The sequence below is a fragment of the Vidua macroura genome, chromosome 5, assembly GCF_024509145.1.
Source record: "Vidua macroura isolate BioBank_ID:100142 chromosome 5, ASM2450914v1, whole genome shotgun sequence".
Lineage (NCBI taxonomy): Eukaryota > Metazoa > Chordata > Aves > Passeriformes > Viduidae > Vidua > Vidua macroura.
The window spans coordinates 10,196,544-10,223,750 of NC_071575.1; the positions used below are offsets into that span (position 1 = coordinate 10,196,544).

General features: G+C 39.0%; 1 protein-coding gene across 7 annotated transcripts in view; it reads right to left on the reverse strand.

Moving 5' to 3' along the window:
• SOX5 (SRY-box transcription factor 5) overlaps positions 1-27,207 on the reverse strand; it is a 611,216-nt gene that overhangs the window by 224,391 nt on the left and 359,618 nt on the right. For 5 of the 7 annotated variants that reach the window (XM_053977622.1, XM_053977623.1, XM_053977621.1 and 2 more), the window contains one exon: positions 24,802-25,033. In XM_053977622.1, coding sequence (XP_053833597.1) covers positions 24,802-25,032 — 231 coding nt within the window. In that variant the 5' untranslated portion in view covers position 25,033. The remainder of the gene's footprint in view (positions 1-24,801; positions 25,034-27,207) is intronic. The other 2 variants (XM_053977626.1, XM_053977625.1) reach the window with 1 other exon arrangement.

The following is a 27,207-nucleotide window of genomic DNA, read 5'->3' on the forward strand; positions in this document are numbered from 1 at the left end:
CAATGGGAAGGCTAACAGGTATTTCCAGTGCTTGGTATCCATGAACCTGGCTGGAAATGGTTCAAAGCTCAAAAAGACAACCATCTGCCACAGGCACTCTGCTACATCAGACTCTTTCCTTTCTTTTACCTTTTTCCTCCATATGTAAACAGAGATATTAATGAATATTTCCTGCAGCTTGAGGCATTTTATATAATTGATATAACAAGCCTAGAGATTATTGGCTAAAAGCCCCACAGTGGTTGTGTTTTCATTTTTATTGATGCAATAAATACTCAGCCTTTATATTACTCTTACATTACTCCGTGGGGCACCACAGCCCAACCACCTGAAACCGGAAATTGGGAATTCTCTCATATATCAAGTGCCACCCCACAATATCTGACAGGAACACTGAAATGTACCTTGATTCTTTCCAAACATCACAATACTCAGACTGCTGCCACAACTGCACGAGCGAGAGAAAATTTCAAACACTTTCAAGGTTTAGAGATGAGCTGCAAGAAACTGTTTGGTCGAATTCACACAAAAGGAGTAACTTATAATCCGTTTTGCACTGATTTCTAACTTTATCCTCTGAGATTTAGAGAGCATAGGAACAGATTTTTCAAGGATTTAAGTATCTACAGATAGAAGGAGGTGCCTAGTGGGATTTCTGAAAATGCACAATAATATACATATTCAATTCTCACTGACTTCATTTTAAGAGTCTGAAAATAAAGAGGTGGAAGCAGCACGGTGTGACTGGGTGACTCTGTGTGCCTCTTCACCAGACCATTATCAGCCTATCTCTAGCACAGAGCACAATCTGATAACTGATGCTTTAAAACAAACATTTCTCCTCTGGCTGTTCTGCATTCCAGCCCATCCCCAAACATACAGCACAAGTTTAGTATTTCTTACTGATTATCCCATCGTTTCTACTTGATTTATTAAAAATCAAAGAACTATATGCAAACTGTGGATCTGTTTGTAGTAAAAATATATTAGAAAATGTTGTGAGCGAAATTTTAGTACTTTTTTATATTGAATGCCAAGCATGGGCTCTTAAATTTTCTTCTGTGGTCTATATTTTGGTTTTATTTTTAGCTCACCTCTTTGTCCCATTTCTTGCAATGAAGTGTTCCCCATATATAAAAGGAATTTGCAAATCCTTAGATATTAAATATAGTAAAATGGCAGCAACTACTCTGTAACTGGCAAATGTAGTTAGTGACATGATTCCTGACACCCATACTCAGACCAGATCTCCCCTACTGCTTCTTTCTCTGGCTAAGCTCATTTCAAGAAAATAACGCAATATAGGATTACATCTATTTGCTCTCAAAACACTTAACAAACAAAACTGGCATTCTGAGAACTCCTAATATGTTAGCTATAACCTGCAAAAACAAAGAACATGTTGTACTACAAGAGCCTTGTTATCTTTGTGCTAGTAATCTTCATGCTTAAAAATAATAAATAAAGCTCTGCAAAAGCACTTTTAAGACTTTTATGAGCTCTTCCCTGAGGGACTAAAGATCGCTCATAAGACCTTGCTAAACAAAAAATAAGACTGCTTATCAAAACAGCTTGGTAGAGGCTTCAGCATACATTAAATCCTACTAATAGTTTGGAAATCGTGCAGTATAAAACGATTATCTTTGTAAAAATACAAGCTTACTAACCAGACACAACAACTCTGGCTTGTGAGTGTAATAAAACCTATGTTGAGTGTCAAAGCCAGTTTGATCACCAGCTTTGTTACTATGAAACAAACCCATTGTCTGTGCTAATTCCTCGGAAGAAGGGGAGAGGACTATCTGAACAGAACTCAGGATAAAAGGAATGCCATAGGCGAGCAGTGCCTCCTGGACTGCTCCCAGCATTCACACTTCAGTTCACTGCAGTTTTCACATGGAAAGGGATGTCAGATTACTTCATCTGTTCTCTGGTAGCCTACAAAAACTTGTACCAGGCAGATCATTTCACTTCATTCCTTTGGCTGGGTGGCTGAGAGGAAAGTAAAGAAAAGTCACACATGAAATAGTTATGATGCCTCAGGTTTCAGCTTTTACATTTTTCAGATTCTGTGCTGCTTTAGTGTGTAGCCCTGAGCTTCATGTTAGGGGATGGTGAGCTCTCTTCACAGAGCAGGGAGACAAAACAATTCCTTCTCTAGCTGGGACCAAGGACAAATGATCCAAATCTCAGGCCCAAGAGCACAAACAACGTGGGCTGAAGAGAGAAAAACAAGAAGGATGGGACTTCATGGGCTAAAGCTGGAATTGGACAATGAACTCCAATATGCAAATGGAGCAGAACTGATCAAAGTGAGAGACCCCGTGACCGGTCGTGCATTTTGGGACCATTTTGATTCATCTTGGGGGTGGCCCTGGCTGGGCTCTTGTGCTGCCCAAGGTGGATCCATTGAGGAAATCCTTTTAAAAAATCCCTGCTTTATTCTGTAACTCTGTCCAGCCTCTGTTCTAGGGCAGCCTTCTCAGGGCATCAATTCTGTGAAATGTAGGTATGTAGCTAAATCCACTACACTTCTTAAATAATCATGTTCTGCTTTATACACGTGGTGTATTTTTCATGAGCCTTCTCAATTCACATCTATTTATCTACTTTTACCTTTTATTTGTTCTTTTGCTTTTCAGAAGATTATAACGAGACTCACAAGATGATAACCATCAAAATAGTCTTTGCCTCCACAGAGATTAGCATCACACTATTTCTTTCTTCTGAAAGCAATCTTCTGGAAGTTTTCATTTTCAAGAAGAGCCAGAAAACATAACTTCATTAAAATGGAATAGCTACTTGAGAAATAGCCTCACTGTGTCCACCAGACTTTACTACAGCATAAGAACAGGAACTAAAAAAAAAAGAAACTCTTTTGGTTCAGAATGCTTGTCTTATTAATTTTTGTAATGAATATCATCCAGCCCAAGGGACTCACTGATCTGCTTTTACCTAAGTTCTCTATTCTGCTACCTGCTTTTCACAAACTTCAATTACTTTGTCTACTACTAACTTTCTTACATTTTTTAAGTAATGTTACAGGACTTTTCCAAGCAGTAATTGGTTTAATATTCTTTAACAGTTATTAACAGACTTACTTTCTGTCCAAAATTTATGTCACCTATTCTGCTCTTTTATAATTTGATTTTCTTCCTACTTACAACTATTATGCAATTTTAATGAAACAGAATTTAGAATTCTGGTGTAAACCAAAGTAGTTTTCTCACCTTTGGAGGAAGAATTGCACAGGATATAAAAAGAAAAGGAATATACATATTCTGTGCTTATAAACAGAATAAATCCTTTCACAGAAAGACAGTTCCACATAACATGCTTACAGAGTAGGAATAAAACTTATTTGGATACTGCACACTTCAAAGGACAGCATTTGATCAAAAATGCCAAATAGATCAGGATAATTATTAAAAATTAGTATGACAGGAATCAATCAATGTAACACTGACACATAAACATAGTATAGGTTATTAGAGGAAAGGCAGAGCACATTCAGCACCCAAGGGTTATCAAGAACCAATTCCCTGTGCACTCTTCTGAGTGTACTACACCTCAAATGGTGACATTATGTCCTACTCCAGGGAGTAGCATGATGTCATTTTATCATTTAAGTTCCATTCTAAAGCTCACCCAAGCACAGCTTAAACAAGATTTAAAATGTACACAGACCTCACCAGTTCAGACTGTGGTTGAGTGATGCAAAACACCCTAATAAATTCTAATTTATGACAGATTCACAGTTGTTCTCACTCTGCAGATGAGTTATTCTTTCTTCTGTTTCTGTAAACTGCAGTCAGCAGCATACATTGCCTACTATGAAGAGACCTTTGTGATAAGATGATATCAAGGGATGTTGTGACATTCCTGATTAAGAATTACACAGTAAGCAAACTGTACAGAAATGCTAATTTCCCTCCCCTTTCTCATCACTTACCTAAATTATTCCGAGTAATACAAATGAACTTTATTAGCTTTAAAGCAGTTCATTCTCATTCTCTTATATCATTTCATTAAAGAAATCAAATTCCTGTAGATGACTAAGCGCACAACGTATTTTCCTTAACAATTAATTTTGTGCACTGATGTACGTCATGTTCACAAACAAACCAAAAAACCCCAAGGAACATCAATTCTTCTACAGCCACAGCCAACTACCCACCATCAGCAGAGAATGAATAACTTTTGCTGGAAATAGCCCTTCTTCTCCAAATTCCTTTTGAATCACTGATTTCTGAGTATTCCCTGTAGTTTTCAGTCATCATGAAGTGATGCTGAAAAACCCACTGAATTACTCAACCCAAATAAGAAAGGCACAATTTTCTCCACTTTGACTGGAAAGAATGTAAGGCTGCTTTATGGTGAGGAAGCATGACTTGGCTAACAGAGCATGGTTTTAAAAAAAATCTCTCTTTTTGCTCTTAAATTTATTAAAATTGGGCCTCACAATGTGATCCAACCAGGTACTACTGTGCCTACCAGCACTAAGCTGATGTACAGAAGGTTTCTAACAAAAAGTTCTCTGCAATGCATTCATTATACCCAGCAACATCAAACAGGGAAAAGTAATTAAAAAGCTCCTATTGAGCATCTAGAGACCTTGAGCTCAGAGAGGGGCTGAACACAAAGGGTATTTGGTTTTGAGTCACACTTCTTTAATATATATATATATACTCATACAGACATATATATATATACACACACATATATATATATTCATATACTTTACAAGAAATTACAGTGCATTTTGAAAGGTTTTCTTATTTTCCTCTTCCCTTCTATTCTGGTCTATGAGTGTCTACCCTTACAGTACACATATTTAAGCATACTCAAAAGAGTTACATAAAATTGTTTTGTTTCAGTTGTTTTTTTAACCTTCAGATGTACATTTATGTGGGAATGAGTTATTTGAAAAATAAATTGCCTGGACAGATTCAATTAAGTGAAATAAAATGCACCTGACATATGAAGGGGAACTACGCTGAGAGCTTATTTGTATGTTACAAGGGGGTAAAAGTGGGACACATAAGACTGGTCCATCTGAAAGGCACCCAGTCCTCCTCACAGCCCCTCTGACAGTACTGGAGGCTGCACTCTCACATTTACATAAAGCTCTTCTCTCAATATACTTTGATTTATTTGATTTGTTGTTCAAACATTACAGTGTCTCATAATTCTAGGTTCAGAGAAACTTCCAACACTAGAGGGTTAAAAGATGTCACAATGACACTACATCACTACTTCTGATCTAAACTGGATTCAACCAGCTGAGACTGGTCCAAGCAGGTTTGAGCTAGTCAGAACCAGCCTGAACCGGTTTGATCCAGTTTGAACAGTTCAGAACCAGTCTGGACCCAGCCCCATGCTCATCCAGACTGGTGATAAATAAACCACAGTTACCCAAATCAGCCAAAACATCTCCTTCAAAGAAGAAAGTCTGGGATTAGGAAGGCCCATGGAATCAAACCAATCAAATCAAAATACCTAAATTATATTTCCAGTGACTGAATGGAGAACTGAGGACTGCCTAAAATACCCAATCTTTTTGTAAACTTTTTTCCATTAAGATCTTGATTATCAACATGCTTTTCCAGATTTCAGCACATATGTTTTCTACAGGAGCTGGGCAGAACACTGAAAAACTCAGCAAGAGTTTCAGAAGATCCCCATGAGCAAACTGCATTTAACTGCACAAGTTATTTTCAGTGAACAATGGGATCACATTTTCAGAAGACTGAACTGTTCTGGAAATCTCACTTCCTGAACACATTTGATTTCAAGCCCTTGTGTTTATTAATTTTCATGTCAGCTATTATTCATTTCAATACAAAGTAAAACTTTCTTCCTTGGAAGCAACTGAGTAAATTAAGAGCTCAGATTATGCACAGTGATAAACAAAATACAGTTAGAATTAGCTGTTCAAATGCCTCAAATTATAGTAGTTAATCTTAAATTTTACTTTAGGGCTTAAGCACTACTGAAAAGAAACACAATATCCAGTGAAGACACTAAGGAGAATAAACTGGAAAACAGACAGCAACAAACACCTTTGGAAATTGCTGGTCATTCTCCTGACTGCAGGGCTGAATTAATTTAACACAGATTAGAAGAAGTCTAGATGAAAGCATCTGTGTTCTGCTTCTGAAACAGGAGAACGTCCAACTATGTATGGGGATAAACAGAACAGTGCCTTTAAAATGTCACCTATTTTCAATGTAGTTGTTCCCCATGTATTTTCTGAGTCACGTCTATCTGCTTGCTTTATTGACTATTTCTTTTTAACTGCCCTCAGCACTGAAGAGTCAATACAGCTACAAAAGAAGGAACTGGACTCTGCTGTGCAGACATATCATCAACAAAACAGTTAAGTACCGATTGCAAAGTGTTTTTTACTAGGGATGATGTGAAGCAAAAAGAGACGCGGCATATTTTCAAACCCTGGGTTAAGTCATAGCATTATAGGCAATTAATAGAAATATCATATTTTTATGCAACTAAATTTGACCTCAAAAGCCACAGCAAGACAGAAAACATAGGACCCTCTAATGTCATTTTTACAGTCATTTATCTGACTATAACCACACTTTAAAGCACTAAGGTCAGCTGGTCATGAAGCATGACCTACACTTCTGACTAGCATGCACTACATTTGACTTGAGAGTAAATAAGGGACTGACACTCCATTAACCTTCCCAAGTACAATTATTTATCAAAACAGTTCAAAAGACTACCTGACAGAGAACTGATAAATCTGGAAGCAAAAAAGGAAACTATAACAGTACAAACTGATCTTTCGCCAGTGATGAAGAGCTATTTCCTACCACAATTCCTGTGGCAAGTCCTCCAGTCAGTTTTAACACAGCCATCCATTTTAAAAGACTGCACCTTAAATCACATTGGCTTTGACAAAATGTCAGAGCATTCCTTTTTTTGTGTGGTTTTTTTTTTTTTGTGGTTGTTTGGTTTCTTTAATTTCCATTTTCTTTCTTAGAAATAATACATGCTAATATCCTGCATTTACAAGAGTCTTCAAAGACTTCTCTCAGAAATGCATGCAGTAAATTCAAAAGAGTTCTGCAGAGTTGGCCCTACCTGTCACAGCACATCACAGTTAAGAGAGCAGAGCATCCCCATACAATTTCAGAAGGCTTCAACCCATACAGACTAAAACCATTCCACTTCAGAAGGCTGCAAGCATCTGCCCCTCTTGTCCTTCAGTCCAGCCTTTTATACCCCTGGTGTTGCTGCACTGCACCTGTGTGCCCTCTGTTCCCTCTGGGGTTGGTCAGTGCACCTGGGCACTCCATGGCTCTTCCCTTCAATGCTGCTCACCTGTCCTGCACAGCTGGAGCCAATCAGGGATGAGGCTGGGCCACAGCCCCACTCCCAAGCACCACAACCTCTGTGCCTACATTACCTTCTCTTTTGCACTTTTAGTTGCAACCCAAGGATGACACCTGTTCCCAATATTCCTGTTTGCTGAGGTGACCATCATTTTCCAACCACCATGTGAACTTTATTTCTTTTATTACAAGACATGTGCTGGTTGTTAACTCTGTAAAATTTCTGTAACATCTTTATGTAGTGACATTCTACCCAAATTCTGCACTGAAGCACGGGGTTGAGATGCTTATCAGCAGCTGTCATTTGCCATCAACTACTTCAACTTTTTGACTGCAGGAGCACTTTGCACTTCCAAAGAGCAGGAAGCTTGTTCAAAATCATATACCAGAAAGGGTCAGGAGGAAGAGTGAAAAGAGAGCAGCTCTACCACAGGAAGATTCTGTCATGAACTACTGGAAATGTTGTCCATCACTGCCATCTTGTCTCGCACAGTGGTTTTACTTTGGCAGCACAGCACACCCCGCTATTGCACTACACCCTGGACTGATCTCCAGCCTCTCTTAGATTTTTCTCTTAGGTGGGAAAAATCACCACGTGTTCACCACTGGAACTGCAGTTATTACAGCAGAGCTCCAAAAAAGCAGTGGTGTGCAGAAAACGAACCACCTTCCTTGTCTTAGCTCTACCCTTTGGATTACTTCCCTACTTTGTGAAAATGCATCAAGTTCATGAACACAAACAGTTCACCCAGCGGCTTCAGACCTTCTTTCTGGTGCTCACAAGGCAAGAACCCCAAAATGCAAAAACCAAGAGATAAGGGAGAAAAAAAACTCATTTAGACAAAGGAGAAAAAAATCATTTGAAGGGGAAGAGGCTTTTCTCTTATCAAGTAGCCCAAAACACAGCAAAAGGAACAGAAAGTGTTGACTGACATCAAGGTCAATTTCTACCAAATGTCATCTAATAAAGGGGAAAGATTGACTTGATAATGCCTTTTTAACAGAGGATTTATTACATTCATAACATACAGAACAGCATAATCCTCATTATATTAGTTACCTTATTTCAGCTTGTACAAACTGTTTATTCCTTAAAGATAATAAAAGGAAATGGATTATGATTTTGAATCTTCTGCACACTTTACCTTATACATATTAAAATAATCATGTTTAAGGGACTGAGTACTTTTTAAACCTGACTCATAAAATTGATATCCTGAGGTCTAATGTTTATTTTTTTTCCCATTTACTTCCAGATAAAATGCCTTAAATGGCAAATACTTCCCCCTTTCCAACTCCTTGTCTTGGAAACTCAACATCTCTTTTTCCTCCTCCCACTAAGAAAAGATTCTGTAGTCAGACTTTACTGGCAATTCTTTGGATGTGCAGGAGGCACTATAATCCATTTTGCTATTCGAGAGCTCTGCACTCAGAGCTCAGCAAAGCTAAGCAGCCCCAGAACTTGTCCTCTGCCAGGTACCTGAGCAAAAGAGAGCAGCACACAAAGCCTTCCCTCTACCAGCAAATGCACGAGAGAGGATTTAACTGCAAGTTAATTGAACAAATCTACATAGTATCATTTATGAAATGGTGTCTGAGCCACCCAGAGTATGTTTTCACTTGGGATTAGAGCTTTTCAGTAGCACCTCAGATGCACCTGCTGCAGACACCACTGTCCTTAATGGAAAAGCATCTGTTTTTAAGCAGGAGGCATAGCTGTTAAAATGTGAATGATTCTACTCTAAGTAGCTCCAGAAAAGCAACAAAACAGTAAAAATTTTTTTAGAAAAACATGGTGGAAACAAGAATCCCATATACTGAAAGGAAAGTCTGAGACAAAGGTATGTGCTATTACTTTTCAAATACAAAAATATTTACTGCAGAAAAGAGCTACTTCATTTTGCTGCAGTGGCTAGGACAAGAATTAATGAGAGAAAACTGGTGCAGGAACACAGGAGTTATTTTCTAAAGGCAGAGACAGCAATACCCACGGCCAGACAGACTGGGAGGTTCTGAGTCTCCTGTCTTGAGTAACTTCAAGAAGTCAGACTATTATCTGACAGAAATTACATTGGTACTGCTGATCCCTGGATTGAAGCTGGGACTGGGTGACCTCTCCCAATCCCTCTCAGTCTTACAGTTCCATCAAGTGCAAGGCTGAAAAATGGTGAGAAATGGATGTGCTCATTCCGTAGGAGCTCTATAGATCTGCAAGGGACTTACTCACTAAGCTGGATCAGGGTTTTTTAGTTGTGTTTTGCTCTGGATTTTTTTTTTTTTTCAGATAAATCAATAGGCTTGGGCCATTTTCCAAAGATGTGATTTGGTAAGTTTCAAGCCAAACCTCTCAAGCTTTACTCATGAGATAAGTGCTAAACAATGAGCCAGATTCATCAAAGCTTTATAGACTTACTTAAAAGAAAAAGAAACTGATTCAGCCAACTCATTTCAAGCCAAATCAGGCAGTTGAAAATCTATTTCTGAGATTCGGAAAATCTGTCTTTTTTTAAAATATTTTAAAAATATGTTTTGAGAGTCTCTCTTTTGCAAGAGCCTCAGGCAACTCTGTCAAGAAACTGTTTCTTTGGGATTTTTCAGTCTGATTAAGAGTGGTATATTCCTCATGTCTAAAGGAGATAGCTGAAATACATGTGTTTGTACATATACACCTAAATATTTTTACATATATACTTATATATACAAGCAACATAAGGATTGCCATTTTATCAGAAGTTTGGTAATTAAAGCAGTGGGTTTACTTTTCAAAAAGACTAAAAGTGAAATTTGCTTCTTTACCACAAGAAAAAAACAAACAGTAGTGCCGGACACCAGTATACTCTACTAATGCACAAAGCTAATAACAGTTCCCTGCTCTCAGGCATGCTTATGAGCCTTAGCACATAAAATCTACCAAACTTCTCAGTACTGACCCTTAGAGTACTTCCTAGAAGAAGGTTCATTCCCATGTTCTTTCAGTGCTTGGTATCTCTATCAAGAAGGGTAACAACTGAGCTAAACAAGCTAGTTTTTGTGTACAGCCACAAAAAAACCTCCCAGAAGAACCAAAGCATTTCAAACAAGGCATCAAATGTTACCAGGAGAGGGGAAGACACAAGCCTAGTGTTATTAAACCAGGATGGGTCACAGTGTTGACTGGGAATGGAGGAAAGGACATCCTGCCTATTGGCTAGCACTCCACACATGGCTTCTGAGCTGGAGGAAATCTGGACTGGAAATGCTGTGCTGGTAATGTAGAGGTTTCTATGCAGAAACACAGGGAAGATCTCTACCCTCTTCCTCCCATATACACTGTTAATTCCCTAGTAAACTCAATTTCAGAGGCAGAAAGTTGATGTCACTACAGTGATGGTCACAGGCCATGGCTGCCCCTCCAGCCCAGCGTTTACTGTAAACATTTATGTCAAAGCAACGAGAAGATGTTCAAAACCTTGCCATGCTTTCTTCTTCTGCTTCTGTTCTTTGCAAGGAAACTGCTTCTTCCAAGGACATGGAAAAAGCATGTGACTTTGAACTGGAAACCCTGAAAGATCAGTGAGCCTACCTGCTAATGAGCAACTTGCTATTGAAACAAGCTCGTTAGCTTTCATTTTTGCTGGCTGCTGATCGATTCATGAGCCACTTACGTGGCCTCTGTAAGCTGTACATAAATTATCAAACGCATTGATTTCTCCAAATAATAAATCAGGAAGTCAGTCCTTTCCATATCTCTAGTATAACTGCCTAGCTCAATGGCCTTCAAAATTCAACCAAAGGAAACAATGATAACATCAGTGTTCACAGATACACTGCATCTGAAATGGCAAATATTCTGCTGCAAAAATAAGCTGTGCTGGCATCCCAGGGAAGTGAATAAAAACTTGCCTCTGAAAATGTTACATACAAAACGCACAGAATTTTGCATCAATCTTTGTGTAGGTGGCAGCTCAAGAAATTCACAGTAAGGAACAATTGTCTCCAGCAGGGAAAAATCCAAGATAGATCATCATCTTTCTCCATCTCATATAATTAAATTTCTGCAGCCATCTTCATATGACCGAAGTGGTCAAAGTCCTGTGGCATCCCAGAGTCAGCGCTGAGTTTTGGAAGTGAAAGCATTTTCTCTTGTCCACTGGCAACCCCAACAGCACAGGAAGAGAACCTGTTAAACACTCGTCAGTCAGCACAAGAGGAGGTAGGGAAAACCTCCTTAGCCCAAACATGCACCCAAAACATTTCCATTTTCAGCACATATGGATACCTCCAAGGCCAACCTGGCCAATCTGATTTCACCTGGTCTCCCAACTGTTTCTTACAGTATATCAAAAAGTAATACTTCAGACATGTATGCTTGCAAATTTCCAAGCACTTCATAACACTGATTTGCAATAATTTGCCTAAGGTCATGTGGGCCTTGATCCAAAGCCTATTAAAGACAAAGCAGTCTTTATAGTGACTTCAAAGAGCTTTGGATTGGACCCACAGTGAAGCACTGCATAGTGAATAGAAAAACCAAGAAAAGAAAACCAGGTCTAAAGAAGAAATGTCATCCCCTCCTTAACTGACTCAGTTTACTGAAAAAGATGGGAATGTGGGATTTAATTTTCCTGTTCTTCTGTACCACACTGCCAGCCCCATGGAATGGTTCTTTCCCTTTTCCCACACAACTGCATTTCTTGAAGCATTATTCAATTCTAAAATACAGCCCAACCAAACTGCAGAGGTATTTTCATCACCTTGACCCTCAATAACACCAGTCCCAGAGCAGCTCCCTGGAGAGAGCTGTGGCATTCCATGCCAGCCGAGGATGGTGCCAGGAGAGTCGGATGGAATGCTCGCTCCAAAAGAGCAGCAAGCTTAGGACTAAACGCAGTAACAATAAGGAGTTAAAATGTGCAGACCAGAGAACATCGCTTAATCCCAGTTTACTGAAAGGACATGTCATTTTTAGAAAGTTGTCCAAACAACTGTCTTAATATTCTACACCAAAGTGGCTATTAATCAAACAACAAAGGCCCAATTAACACATAGCTGTTGTCACCTTGATGTTAAAAGCCTCTCCCTTCCCCCTTCTTTCTTTCTTTTTGTCTTTAATGTTACAACCTAACCCAAAAATGCCTCAGGGCCCTACAGCAAAAATAAAAAAAAAAGACAAGATACCGAGAGGGAGACAGGGAGGAAGGGAAGAGGATATGGAGAAAAGTGGGGAGGGGAGAAAAGGAGAGAGAGGGGGAGAGAAAGAGAGTCTTAAATACCATCTCTCCTCTAGGCAGCAATTTCCACAGATGAAGAGGTCACCACTGTTTAACAGTGTGCTGCCACGTTAATTTAGTATGACAAGATAAAGCAGTAATCTCTGCTTGAAGAGGCTGTAAACCGCCTGCTATCCAGGGACATGCTCGAGTCGATTTGCACTGTATATCACTTTATACAATTGCCGTGACAAAGCCCCCTGAGTTCCCTCATGTAAATCTCTCTCTCTCCCTCTCAACTTCCCTGCCAGTCAGACAGCAGCGGATCTGTGGTAAGCCATGCAAACTTCGTGTTTTACGCATGCCAACGGACCCCAAAGCTCCCCACCTCCCCCCCGTCCAAGAAAAGATGTTTAGGACTTTGATAATCCATTGATCCCACTTCCATATCGGCTTGTATTTTTCAATCTGTCGTGTTAAGTTGTCAGAGAGGGCGATTAAACCGATGTTTCATGTTCTGAGATTTGCGTTCCTGGGAATGATAGTTTTCAAAGCCTTTCTTGCTAGGTTCTGCTTAAAGATTATCCCTAAGAAAGCTGATGTGAATATTATTACTGGCATAAACCTGGTAATAAAACCATAAAGTGTTTTAGGTAAAGACATTTTAGAGATATTCAGGGTTATAAACATAAGAGTTTAAAGCTGGATAGAATTTGGAGCGCTTAAAAAAAAAAAAAAAAAAAAAAAAAAAGGGGAAGGAAAAAAAAGCGCCCTGTCAGGCTGTGGAGTTTTCTCAGCATGAAGGAAAACAACATATGTAAAAGGGAAAAGGGAACTCGCGTGTCTATGTAAAGTAAATATAATTACAAAACCACGGAAGAGGGCAGAGCAGAACATGACCTGTGCAGTCAGACACGAATGAGAAGGAGACAGAGCATGTGTGGCACTGGTCATGCTAGAGCCTCAAATGAAACACAGCCACAGCTCTTCCCAGCCAAAGCCAAGGATGCTGCCCGTGTCTTCAGCAGCCTGCACAGCTGAAAACACAGCCTTCTTGTTGGGGAAATAGGGGGAATTTTTTGCAATATGTTGCAACTCTCAGATGCCATACTGCATCTCTAGAACATGCAAGTTTTAAATTATGTCTCCTTCTATTTCACATTTAATTTGTGTCATTTTCCTATGGCCTGCAGGCACGATACAAGTCACAGCACACAATATACCAAACACGGTGCCAAAATGTGAAGCTGTGCACATGTACATATACCCATTTTCTGGATTAAACACAGAGAAGGACATAAGTAGAATTAAAACATGCGCAGCAGACAGGTTTCTACAGAGTAAAGCTGGGATTTAACTACAGTTTCTTAACCAATATATTGCTAGGTGTAAATACTATGTCTATGCATAGCATTTGGATATGCAAAAATGACCAAGCAAGGCTAAATCAAATCTTTAAAAGAGTTTACATACGCTCTCTGTAATCAATTAAACAATAAAATCTGATGTTCATTGAAGCTGATACTAAGACAGAAAAATGCTTTATTAAGCACTTGAATTTCTAATAACATTTGGTAGTTCCCTAAATTTTGAAGGGGAAACCCACTAGAATTAATGCCATTTTCCAATACTAAGAGAACCTTCCCAAAATAGCCTTTTTAAGGTGTCCTGCGTTTCTTTATTCTCCAATACATGTTGCTAACCAACACATTATTTATTATCTGAACTTAACACTACTTAATAGATATACAACAGAAGGTTTGCTTTTAGGGAATATCCAATTCTTAAAATCCCACTAAACACCATCAGTACTGGTTAAAAAAGAATTCTGATAGAATGTTCACACACAACACCCCGCAGCCCCTCCCCCAAAAAAGGATGAACTATTACTTCAACTATTACTTCAAAAGGAAGAACATGGTTACTTCTCCAGGAAAAATGAGAGAATATTTGCACAGAAACATGTGTTACTTCTTTAACACCACATACTGTGAATGGGATTACTCTCACCTAATTTTAGCCCCAAATTTGACACCCAGTCTAAACCAGTCATCAAGGCTCCTTCCACAGCCAATAGACAAGCACTTCCAGAGAGTAATTAATCTTTCTTGTCCTGGGTGCTTATTTTAAGATTGGAAATGTTCTAGGCGGGTGGTTATCTTTTTATAAAAGCTGTGAAGAACACCTAACTTTTATGTGCCTAAACTTTGGTGAACTGAACCCCAATCTCACTGTATGGCATTCAGTAATCTCCATGAGTGTGGAAACTCTGAGAGATCATAGACATCACAGATGAAGGGCAAGTATAATTTCCATTGTACTAGCACAGCCATAGATGACAGAAGTGAATTGCCCATGATAAATCAACAACCTGGAAATAACATCTAATTCCACCCAGTAAACCACAAACTTGCCATCTTTGTTAATATTTATCAAATTACAAGTCCAACAACTCCGTGATATTTTACTGAGCAATATAAAGATACAGGTCCTAAATATAAAAGTAAGTATTTCAGTCAAATCAGTTTATTCACAAGGAAAGCTCAGGAATTCACTGTGGTCCTGTGTCAATATATTACTCAATGCTTATGTTGACAGCTTCAAAACTGAAGCTATGGTCACTGCCCAAAAGCCAAGTTTACACTGGCCACAAGCAAACAGGAAAAGTACATCATCTGCCACAGATGTATTCTTTGCAGGACTGAATGACACTATTTGCAACTCTGCTTGTAGATACATGAAATTCTGAAAACTCTTTTCCAGAGGAATTTATCAAATAGGTTTAAAGAGAATTTAAACAAGCCTTATTATACATGTAACTATTGTGACTGATCAATCTGCTCTCTCCCACACTCTGCTACTGTCTCTGTCAAGCCAATATTAATTTAAGAATTTGGAAAAAAAAAAATAAGGGAGGAGGGGTATTTGCAGATTTTACATTTATAAAAGTAAAGAATATACCATGTACTCGCTCTGTCATTAGTCAGATGCAGGCCACAAACTCAAGTGAGTTGAGTGGTTTGTACTCTGAGATGCAGAATGTTTCCTATTCCCAACAGAGCTAAGCACTATATAGCAAACCTTTACTTACGAACAACGAATTATTAAAAGCTCTGGCCAGGCAATTACCTCTCACTCAAAGCTTTTTTGGTTGAAGTTATCTAACTACAGATTTATAAACTATAGGGATCAACAGCTGAGCTTAACACCCTAAGCTCCAGCTGTAACCTATGAAGAAAAATAGGCACTTCCAGAGTGTGAGTTCCCTGACCTACTTACAAGATCTGTTAGGACAAAATGAATCATGCTCCACTATTCCCTATTTACTTCCATTAACTATAAAGTTAAATTCACTAGCTCACTTCTGAACATACACTTTTTAAACATATAGTCTGAGGAGACTTCACCCTTGAATCTTCACCCCAAAAGTGACATTAAGATTTACATGGCTTTGTATTATATGTTAGTGGCCAACTCCATTCTATGAGAGGAAATAACTTTTTTCCTCTATGAGGAAAGCCAAAATGTCCTCATGCTGCACCAAGGCTCCAATAATAACCAGAAATTTATCACTGAGACTCCATAAATTTAACTGAAAACTGTACAAGAAACTAACTTACTCCTAACATAGCCCTAAATCCTCATTGCTAAGCTCTGCATTCTGTATCTGGTGGTTTTCTGGAAACCTGCACATCCTCAGCAAATACTGCTGCTTCTGAACACAGATGGATCCAAAGCTGACCAGATCTCCTGATTTCAACTGTAGCAGTTCAAAATGAAAGGAATGGGAAAGAGGAAGGTTTCACTTACAGTTACAGAGATGGAATACACACTTTAAATTCAATCTGAAAATCAGCACTGAGGAGAGTTTGAAGCATGGATGTTTTGTGTTATTTCTGGCCTAGCAGTATTAATAAGCAATGCAAGCTTCCACTTCTGACATGACTTAGTGTAAAGATACACATACAATCTACCCCAGTAATTCAGACTTGAGATGTCAGAAGGACTTTACCTTTTGCTATAATATTTCTTATTTTCTGTCATCAAAAACCAATCCCACAGAAAGCTATGTGCAGAAGGAGTTATAGTCAGTGACCTCTCCTTCCCTCCCTCTTGCTACCATCAGCATTAGGTTCCAATCAACCAGATTATTTTGCAGGAATAGGGTCATAAGCTAAGCATTCTGGGGCAGGAATGTTTCTTTTTTCTGTCTCTATAAAAATAAATCATGCTCTTGGTACAATATAAATAAAGATAATAACAGTCTGATATTAGATTTTACTGGTCTATGCTTTAGACAATCTATGTAATTTGCTTGCTGCCTGTACAAACTACAGAAAGTTAATCCTTAGAGCTCTTATTTTTTCCTTGGGGGGGGATTCAGTTTCAAAAGCATAAAAAAAGGATGCTGAAGCAGACTATTCCCATGTATAATTACAGTCTTGTTTACACTGCCCTGGCAAAAGCTATCCTGAGTTAAATTGGGCACAAATCCACTCAGTGACTTTTGTTGGTTTATCTAGTGATGCTAAATTAATGGGATTCACCAAGTCTACTTCTCCTTTGCAAAGAGCAAAAATGCCTTATCTGATCACACAACTGCAACTAAACCGGAAAAAGAAACAAAGAACTTCAGGGTGTTAAAGAGAATTTGGAAATTAGGCTGGCCAAACTATTCAGACATGCTTGCTACCCCAGGCATAAAGGAGTCTTTTTACTTGAGAAAGTTTCTTTCCTCCTTTTCATTGTCTTTTAAACACTTTGCAACATTGGTTGGTTCAGAAACGTTGCAGCACATCAATCTCCTCTTGTAGGGAGGTCTCTGAACACATCTTAGGAGTTGACCCACCAATGGCAGATGCCCATTCTTAAGTGAACACATAATGAAACCTGCAGTCTAATTTGCTAAAGGTCCTTCTTCAGCCATGAATTTCTAGAGAAAATTAATAACTCATTTTCTTACAGCAGAGAAGGAGGTGGTATTTTACGGATGTACTTAAGAGGATGCAGTTAGCTCCATGAAAGGGAAAAACCATGACTGGATGACACAACACTTTAAATGCCATTTTCATTCCCACTACAACCACCACTACTTTTGGTGAATCTGAAAAAGCATTAGCAGTGGGAAGAAAAATTAGAGAAAGCGAGCTGGCCTTGGCACAGCCTAATCCAACTGAATTTTGTACGACCTGAAAAATCACACATAAAGGGACACTGCAAAAACCATGAGCACGTCACTCGTCCATTGAAAGGACAGAAAATAAAGAAATACTTCAAATCCTAACTGCAGTGGGTAACTTCCATGGACAGAAACATCTGACAGTGAGAGAAGAGCCTCTAAAATATGACTGTGAGCACTGAGTGTAGCAGAAGGTTCTGGCACTGCTAAGAGCCGGAGTTTACAACCACAGGGATTCCTTGCAACCCTGAAATTCAAGAAACCATGACCAACACTTCACAATGCCTTTTAGGTTTGGTACATCTCTACTAAGTAGAGCTGCATGTCACAAACCATCCATCCCCTACTTTATTGACATTCTGTCCAAGCAAATAGCACAACACTCATTCCTACTGTGCAACGTCTTCATATAAGCTATTTACTAAAAGGCTTTAGAATGGATTAATTAATAAAAATGACTAAGCTAAATATGACTACAAGCAGAGGAAGAAAATGGGCAAAGTGGAAAAAGGTTTTCAGAGGACAACTGCAAGCAGACAGGAACTGATAGAGAAAAGGTGGCTCTTGTAAGGCTGGAAACAGAGAGAAATTCACACCTGCAGTGAAAAGAAAGGGAGAAAGCCACACCAGCTGCTCAGAAGAAGTTCCATGGGTATGAAAAGTGTGTGGAGCAAACACAAAGCACATGGGGAACTGTTCTGGAAATTCTAAAATGAATTAACTACTGAAGCAAAAATGAATCAAGGTGATGTACAAAAGCAGGAGTTTGTGCTATGTAGGGGGCAAAACATAATCAACTCGGTATTCCCATATGCCTTGCCTTGGGGAATATGCCAGATAAGAGTATGGAAGCCTGGTATGCTGCTCTCTATTCTGATAACAGTTACACTGAGCCTAAGGGCAAAAGCTTTTCAACATGCAGCAGCCTGGCCAAAGGACATACACTCATTGAAAGGAAAGGAAAGGAAAAGCACAAAAATTTAAAACTACATTTCTCTGGACTTCTGTTTTCAGAACCATTCAGAATTGGGTGTTTTAACTGGTAGCAGAGTTTGTGTCTCACTACAACACCAGAAAGACTCACTGTCACCAAAGAAAAGGTAGAGTTTCAGAATAAATTTGAGCAGAGTGACACAGGGGATGGACCCAGACTGCAGAAACTACACAAATTCCACAGCTATTGTTTGACTTCCAATAGGATGGAGAAGATCCCACAGACCCTACCTGTGCTATGTCACATACAGGGAGTGACTGTTGGAAGCAAAAGATGTATCAAGAAGTCAGAACATTTAAATGTAGTCTGCTTGGATTGCTACTATAAACTGGTCTTGCAATCCTAGTGGGGCTTTCTCCATATCCTAGACCTCAGCAGTGCTCCTCAAATTGACAGTGCAAATTTGAAACAAAATTTTGAAGTTATCTCTGTTGCTTAGAAAGACGACCAAGTTTTTGCTTATACAGTTTTTTGATAGGGCATTTAATAGTTCTTTTCCTCATAAGAGAGACCATCTGGTTCAAATATTCCTACCAAATGTGGGCTTTATCCACAGTTCTACCTATCTCTTTTTTTTTTTCTGTAGAATTTTTCAGCTACTCACTTGAATTAGATTTTACAGGTATTTAGCAGTAAGTTTAAATGAAGATATTTTCCAGTATGAAGTCAATGAATTGATGCCTAGGCACATAATCACTTGCAAACAATGGACACATACAGTTTCCAGCACTTCCATAAAACAAAGGTGTTTACTTTTCTGTTGATTATTTTCTGCTTAACTGAATTCAAATGAATCCATTAAAAACATGACTGCTTCACAGTAAGATGGTCTTCAGCAAAAACAAACAACTGCTGTTTCACTTCTCTTCATGGCCTTTAAAAACTACAGTCTTCTGCTCCTTGTATTCCATATATTATAAGTCTGGTCTTGATTTGTCAAGTTATTGGTTTAAATGTAGTTTTAACCCTCCTGGTTGGGGGATGGGAAAAAAAAAAAAAAGTTCTCTTACTTTATTACTTATTTAATGTCCCTTTGGACCTTTCAAAGTCTGATCAAAACACCAATGGGTCATCTCAAACTTCAGCAGGTGTTTCTGCCTATTGATTTCTGCTGGGAATAATGTATCTACCCTGTTTTTCCATGGCTACAAGAATGCCAAAGTCACTACGTTAAGAGGGTGGTTCAATAAACAGAGGGAAACTTCCATAAAAGCACACTGCTCCTGATTTGCACCATGGCTTTGATCCCTGACTCACCTGAAGAATGCAGACACCTTTTTGGTTTCTTCATGTGCCCTAGACAGGACCTGCACTTCCAAGCAGGTAATGTAAGCACGACACCCATGGTCGGGACCAGCTGCAAGCTCTGGGAGAATATGGATCAGGACAAGGAGGACAAGCAGATCAGCCTAACCTGAATGCAAGATGCTTGTCAGGCAGACAGGAGAGTTATCAAAACTGTTTCTGGCTCCATTGCAGCTGATTCTCAATGACTGCAGAGAGCTTTCCAGTGTCTGGACTAAGCAATGCAGCAGCAATTTCTACAGCTCTTTGATGGGTCCTGACTGTTTCTTTTTCATTTGTTCCCCTTCCTAACAGCCCACATTGTGATTCCCTGAAATGGTGCACGTGTAAAGATCAAGCTCTGGTAAAAGGCTAAAATTGTATCGGCAGAAACTGCTTCCACGTGCAACTTTTGTGATGACATTTATAATGCAGCGTTTGCAACAATGTAATTTCATCATCTTATAAATATCAATTTACCACTAAGAGAGGAAGGAAAGAACATCAGACGGAGGCAAACTTACCACTGTTTCCGGTTGATTTTAATTGAACTAGTCCTGTTCAGCTAGGCCTATCTCTTACAAAAACAACAGTTTATAGTTTAAACTGTGAAATTGTGTGCGCGTGTGTGTGTTGTAATTATGGTGCCTGCTAACAATTTCATACTGCCACACTGCACATATGGCTTTCAAGCTAGCTTTATCTGAATCTTTGTGAATCTATTCTCCATGCTATTAAACTGAGCACATTCCACATCGTTCAAAAGTAATTACACTTTTGTCTAGAGTGTAGGAGACTGCTCTCCCCAAACAATGAAATTCTCATTATGAGAGCTGGCACAGTAAAGGCACTGGTGTTCACAACACTGTGCATTGTATCATCACAATAACTTATCCTAAGCTTGATGCTCAAAGGTACACTGGAAATTAAAATTTCTCTAAAACCACTGTGAGGTTGTTTTTTTTTTTTTTTTTAATATGCATTCTTTAGCTCAGTATAATTAGAGTCCTATTTGACTTTTTAAAAAGCTATATGCATTCAGATTTCCATTCTCCTCAGAAGGTCTGAATAATAGCTGAGTGCTCCAGCCGCTTGTTGTTCTGATCCACCACCATTCATATGCTGACAACTCCAGGCCAACAGGTGAAGCACAGGCCAGGATAGATGTGATAAGAGAATCCAAATGAAGCATTAAATAACCTTTTATTTCGAGCAAGTGGCGGAAAAGCACAAAGCAATGTGCTGGTAAGCTCTTTGACCAGTAGTACTGCCATTCTCTAATATTATTCCCAAGTTACACAGGAGTAACTTCATTCACCACAGAAACACAACTTCTTTCAGCGTGAAGCAACAAAGTTACTGAACAGTGCACAGTAATATTTCCTATCCATTTAAAATGAATTTAAATCCCACTGAAATTGCAGGACAAATGTGGGCTACCAGCACAGCCACACTCATCAGTTTGGAACAACCAGGGAATGGCAAAATTATAGCTTTCCAGTTTGACCTTTTGTTCAGTACTTCTTTTATTTTTTTTTTTTTAATCCCATCCCGCATTTCACTGATATTCTATAGTTAAAAAGGATGGTCTGATTTAAACACACCATGCCTGTGGTACAATTTAATCAGTACTTTTAGCCTTGACATTTCTCATTTTCAGAATTTAGAACACAGACACCATTGGTGAGATCAGTGGTCTTGAGAGTTGCAAAAGCAGACAAATAGAACATAAAGGCAGGCAAATAGAAACAAGTAAAACAAACCTTTGTAACTTAGATGAGCTAACAACTATCTGTGCTATCCAAATACTGTAGCCTTAATAGGTTTCTTCAAAAGAGCTATTGACTGATACTGTAATCCTCAAGTGTTTCCTTGCAAAGCTCATGGCCTGCCACGAACATCCTAAGGGGACTCTCAGATATATTCCAGGTCAAATCATTTGTCTTTTATTTTCTCCTGAGCAGTTGCTTTAAGTCTGATAAATTATTGTTTCTTTTCTTACCAGGAGAAGAGTTTTCCTACTTAAAATAAGTATCTAGTTTTTTCTATCAAGAGAAAGACAGTTTGAGATAGAGCCACCCCTGCCTTGGTTGAGGATGGTAGAGATCTCCAGATGAGACCTGGCCTAATCCCCCTGCTCGAGCAGGGCCACTGAGAGCCAGCCAGGACCACATCCAGATGACTTCTGAGCATCTCTAAGAAGGGAGACTCCACAGCCTCCCTAGGCAACCTGTTCATATGCTCAGTCACCCTCACACAAACAAAGCATTTCCTGAAGTTCACGGGGTCCTCCATTTCAGTTTGTGCCCACTGCACTAACCTTTCTCTTGCTGAACTTGAATATCCTGTTCATTTTGGTGGGAAGATGGGCTGTGCAGATTTTTGCCAATTTTGATTAGGTTTGAAGATGTCTTTATAGGAATTTTGCCCTCCACTTATAAAAATTTACCTAGAATTTTGAGCTGTCTCACTAAGTTATTAAAACTTGGTCAAGTGAAATGGGGTAAATTATCAAAAGTGTAAGTTGGGAAGTGTGAAGCTCCTGGAGCTTTATCAACAAAACTCTATCAGGCTGCAATCTGTGGTGTGGTGTGCACACCTGCACACACCTGGATCTGCTTCCCAGAGATGACAAAACAACAGAATGTCAATTGAAACAGTACAAAAATGTCCTCTGCAATGTTAGAAAGTGATTGCCCTTTGGGAATGATTTTTTTCACTGCTAAGCACACGAACTGAAGTAATCTAAATGTTATCCAGTGATTTCCTTCTGATAACTACATACCACAACAGCAGAGGGAATGATTATGCCTATTTTACTCATTTAGACCTTCCTTCTGGAGACACATAGGCTACATCCTTCCTGAACTACCTGAGTGATGATTTTTACAATACAGTGCTCACTAAAAGAGAGATACTACTAAAATGTTACATTCATACAGACTGGCAATATTCTTAAACATGTACGAAGACAAAACTAGACCCTCACAACCCCCTAAACACTGCCTCAGGTAAGCCTGCAGTGTGTCACTGCAGCAAAACTATCTAAAACACCCCATGATTCAGTATCTTGTACTGTAAAAAGACAGAAAACGCTGTTTTGACATCACATTAAATGGAGCCTTCAGAGCAGGAAGTTACACTAGATGATCAGCTAAACCTCTTTTTTAAAAAACTATAAATGAACAAAGAAGCAGAGAAGTTAGTTAAAATCAGTTAAAGAGCAGTTGAATGTTCCAGTGAGGTGTAGCTGAAATATTCCTGCTGGGCTCCTTAGAAAGCAGTATGGTTTTATTTCATTAGTGTCCAATTCTACACTACTGGTGCCATCGTAAGTTTATCTATTGACTTAAATGCTGTCAGAAACAATTCTTTATCTTCAAAACACTCTCTTAAAATAGGCCACAATATAGCAAAGCCCATACATTAGTTACATACCCTAACATCCCACTGGCTGGAACTGTTACATTAATGAATTTCATCTCCATAATACATAAGATAAAGGATGAGAAATAAACAAGCTCAAAAAAGATAATGACATTGTCTGCCATGAGTAATTTCTCCAGTGATGTTCTTTCTTCATGTAAAGTTGCAATAACACAAACTAAAATTATGTATTCCAAACCACTGTCTGAGCTTAAGCATTAGCCCAAAAAAGGAAGGAAAATGGATCAGGATCAATGAGTTATTCTGACTAGGAGAGCAGCTTCAGTGAATATCCAGTGACTTGGTCCTATGAGAAATAATAATCCCTAAGGCTTTTTACTTAGGGCTTGTTACATATGCATAATGAGCTGTAAGGGCTTAAATACCACTGTGGAGCTCTTGCAGGCTTTTATGAGAATACACTATCACCTATTTTGCAATGCCTTTTTAAAAGCCTTCAAATATGCAGGTCCACTTATTATCTTCCCTTCTAGAGAAATTACCAGTGCCCTAGTCAAAGTGGGGGCCTAACAGAAAAGTTACAGCTAGTCTGTAAATAGGCAAGGGCCGTGCAAGCATGTTCACAACAGAGCTTTGTCCAAGTGCCTCAGTCCTGGGGCTCCTTCCCCTGCACCCTTCAGCCTTTCTGAAAATGTACCAATACTCCATGGGAAGGGCCCAAACTCGTAACAGTGACACTACAGTACTAGCAAGAACATTGTTTTGTGTTCTTTAAGATACAGCCAGTTCTGGGCTTCCCCTGGCCTGCTGCATGCCATGAATTAAGTGCTCAGCGTCAGCTGTAGAGTGGAAATTCACAAGCCAAAAAGCAGTACAATGATTTAATTTCATAAGCACGGTAAATTTTACTGTGGGTATCTGTGACGTGAATTACACATCAGATGTAAGTTTTAAAGTCATCAAAATTCAGTTTCTTTTTTTTTTTTTTTTTTTTTTTTTTTTTTTTTTTTTTTACCCTTTATACAGTCTTTCATGCTTTACTGTTGCACAAACTTGGCATCAGGGTGATGTTTCAGACTCCATGCCAAACGTGACTCTCACTTCGAGTGTTCCAAACCCGTTTGCTGAACACATACATTTCCAACTCACTTCAGTGCAGCTAACCAATTTTTAGCACCCTAAATGCCATCAGGCAAAGGTGAGGAGAAGTCTGCACCGAGAGTGATTTAGCATTTGTGGTGGAGGGCAGAGGCAGCCCAGCCAGGTCAGAGCTGACACACGACTGTGGCGTGTTCTGTACGTGTGGCTGTGCATTGTACACTCCATAAAGTACAGATCTGGATGCCAAACCACTGCAGAGGCAGAACTCAGAGAATGGATGTAAGCACAATAGAGCATAAGCAAACCTACCATTGTGTTGTGCTGGGAAGTGGGAGTCCTATGGCCACAGTTCTCTTGCGTCAGCAGAGAAACTGGCTGAAATTCCTCAGAGTGAGGCTTGTTGGGAAAACTCACATGCAAGGGAAGGTGAAAGGCTGGGAGCCCGTCACTCTCCTCTTCTCCCACTTTCTGTCTGCTTGTCACCATGGCTACCTCTCCATCTGCTTCCCCATACGGAGAGGCTGGTCGCTTGGAAGACATCCTGGAAGGAACAAAAGAGGAGAAAATAATGAAACCTCCAAATAAATCCTTAATGCCGTCATTGTGTGGTTAGGGGCCATTGTAACAGAAATGCCTTTTTTGTGCTGGCAGAGAGCAGGAAAGCATCCAAATACCACTGCAAAGCATACACAATTGGGAACAATGGCCAAGCAGGTAGCAACAGAACAGTGCCTTGTTTGTTGTGAGAATAATACACTAATATAGCACTCTCTTGTATTCTGGCTTCTTAAACATGAAAATTCACCTAAGGCACATAATGAAATGCAATTCCTTTTAAAAAATACCCATCTAGTTTTGCATTTGCAAGGGACTCTATGAAGATAGACTGTCTCCCGGTACAAGCTATTGTCAACTTAGCTTTTAAGGAATAATCATCTGCATCTCATTATCGACCACAACTGATAAAAAAAAAAAAAAAAAAAGAAGTAAAATAAAATACAATACAATAAAAGAACTTGCTAGCAAGCCAAAACGTCTGTGTTTACAAAATTTCACCCATGTGAGCAACTGAGTGTTACAGTCATGTTGCAAGGATCTTTCCAGGTTTGCAGATCTGGTATAGTTAAGTAATTAAAGATTTGGACGTTAATAACCTAAGCTTTTTGACAACATAAAGTCAGGGGCTTTGAACAAAGATCAGGATTGAATGCAGATCTACTACCAAATCTTCCCAGCTATATACCAAATTATTCCTATCTCTAGCTAGATCAGAAAAAAAAAAAAACAAAAAAACATGAAAACGTAATTTGTATCTGTAGCTACACAAAAAAAGGATACACAAGGAAGATACCTAGAGCACACATTGTAAAAACCACACAGAAATATTGACTTGAAATTCAGGCCTACATTGTGAAGTTTTTGATAATGTCTGATAGGACATGTTTATCTTCAACTTTTAGAAACACTGAAAGTAACCTAAATCATGGGCAGATTAAAGTATCATTCAAGACAAGCACTACTGGAAATCTTACAGAACCCAGAACACTTCCAGCTTGGTCTCCAAAATAGAGAGGGGTACAGTGAAGTCTTAAAATGCAGACAAATTCTGGGATTAATTACAGCAACCTTGTCCATGAAAATCAGGGTACATCCATGGATGGCCCCCGTGATAACCAGGGGAATCTGCAAGGAGCAGAATGAGAAGAAACCCTCCAGGCACAGCCAAAAGAAGAAATGAAAAATGGGGAAATGTTTCACAGGAAAAACAAATAAATAAAGTTATCAACAAAGAAACTGAAGACTATTTGTATGCAAAAGTTAAAAGAAGGGGCTGAAGTAATATTACTCCTCCTCAAAAATCTTGTATTTATAATGAGAATTACCCCATTTTTTATTTCCCACTCCACAGTTAAAAGGACTGCATTTCAGAGGCCCAGCAGCCTCTTGAACCATGTGTGGGGCTGCTGTGAGGTGGAGCATGTCCATACAATTTGGCATATTGAGCATGGAATGGTTCTTAGCAGCAGTCAACTGGGTCTGAAAACAAACAGTGACTTTAAACAGCCCTTTGTTAAGCCTTATTTTGCTTCCAATGATCTCATTTTGAGCCTTGCCTCCTGAGCCAAGTTAGATTATATTAAAAAAGAAAAAAAAAAAGGAAAAAAACAGAAAAACCAACAACAAAAACCAAGACAAAAAAATCCCTACCAGAACCTATATGCAGCTGCACATTGCCTGTTCTGAACACCACCTATTAGAGAACCAATCTGTATTTTCTATTAATGCTTGACTTAGTCCAACAGACTAACACTTCATACATCCTACCTGAATTCTGTCTTCTAGGCTTTCCCACCTACATGTCTGCAGCAAAGCATATGTACAAAGACAGAGATCACCAGATAGACTCTTACTGGCAGTTTTCTACTAGCCCACTGAATCCAGCATTTTACAGCTATGTTTGATGTGACAGATCTCAAACCCTTCTGCAGAAACCACACAACTCCCTTCTAAAGTTAATGTGAATTATTCATATTTTGCATTGTACTGCACTAAGATCGACACTTGCTATTGAATTTAAGTTTTTTGGTTACTCATTTTAACACTACTTTAATAGAAGCCTGAGCATTTACAAAATCTCTCTGAAAATCAGCACTAAGCAGTTGTCTCAATTTTGGCAAACAAAAAGGGACGGACACAAGATCATTACTCAATTTT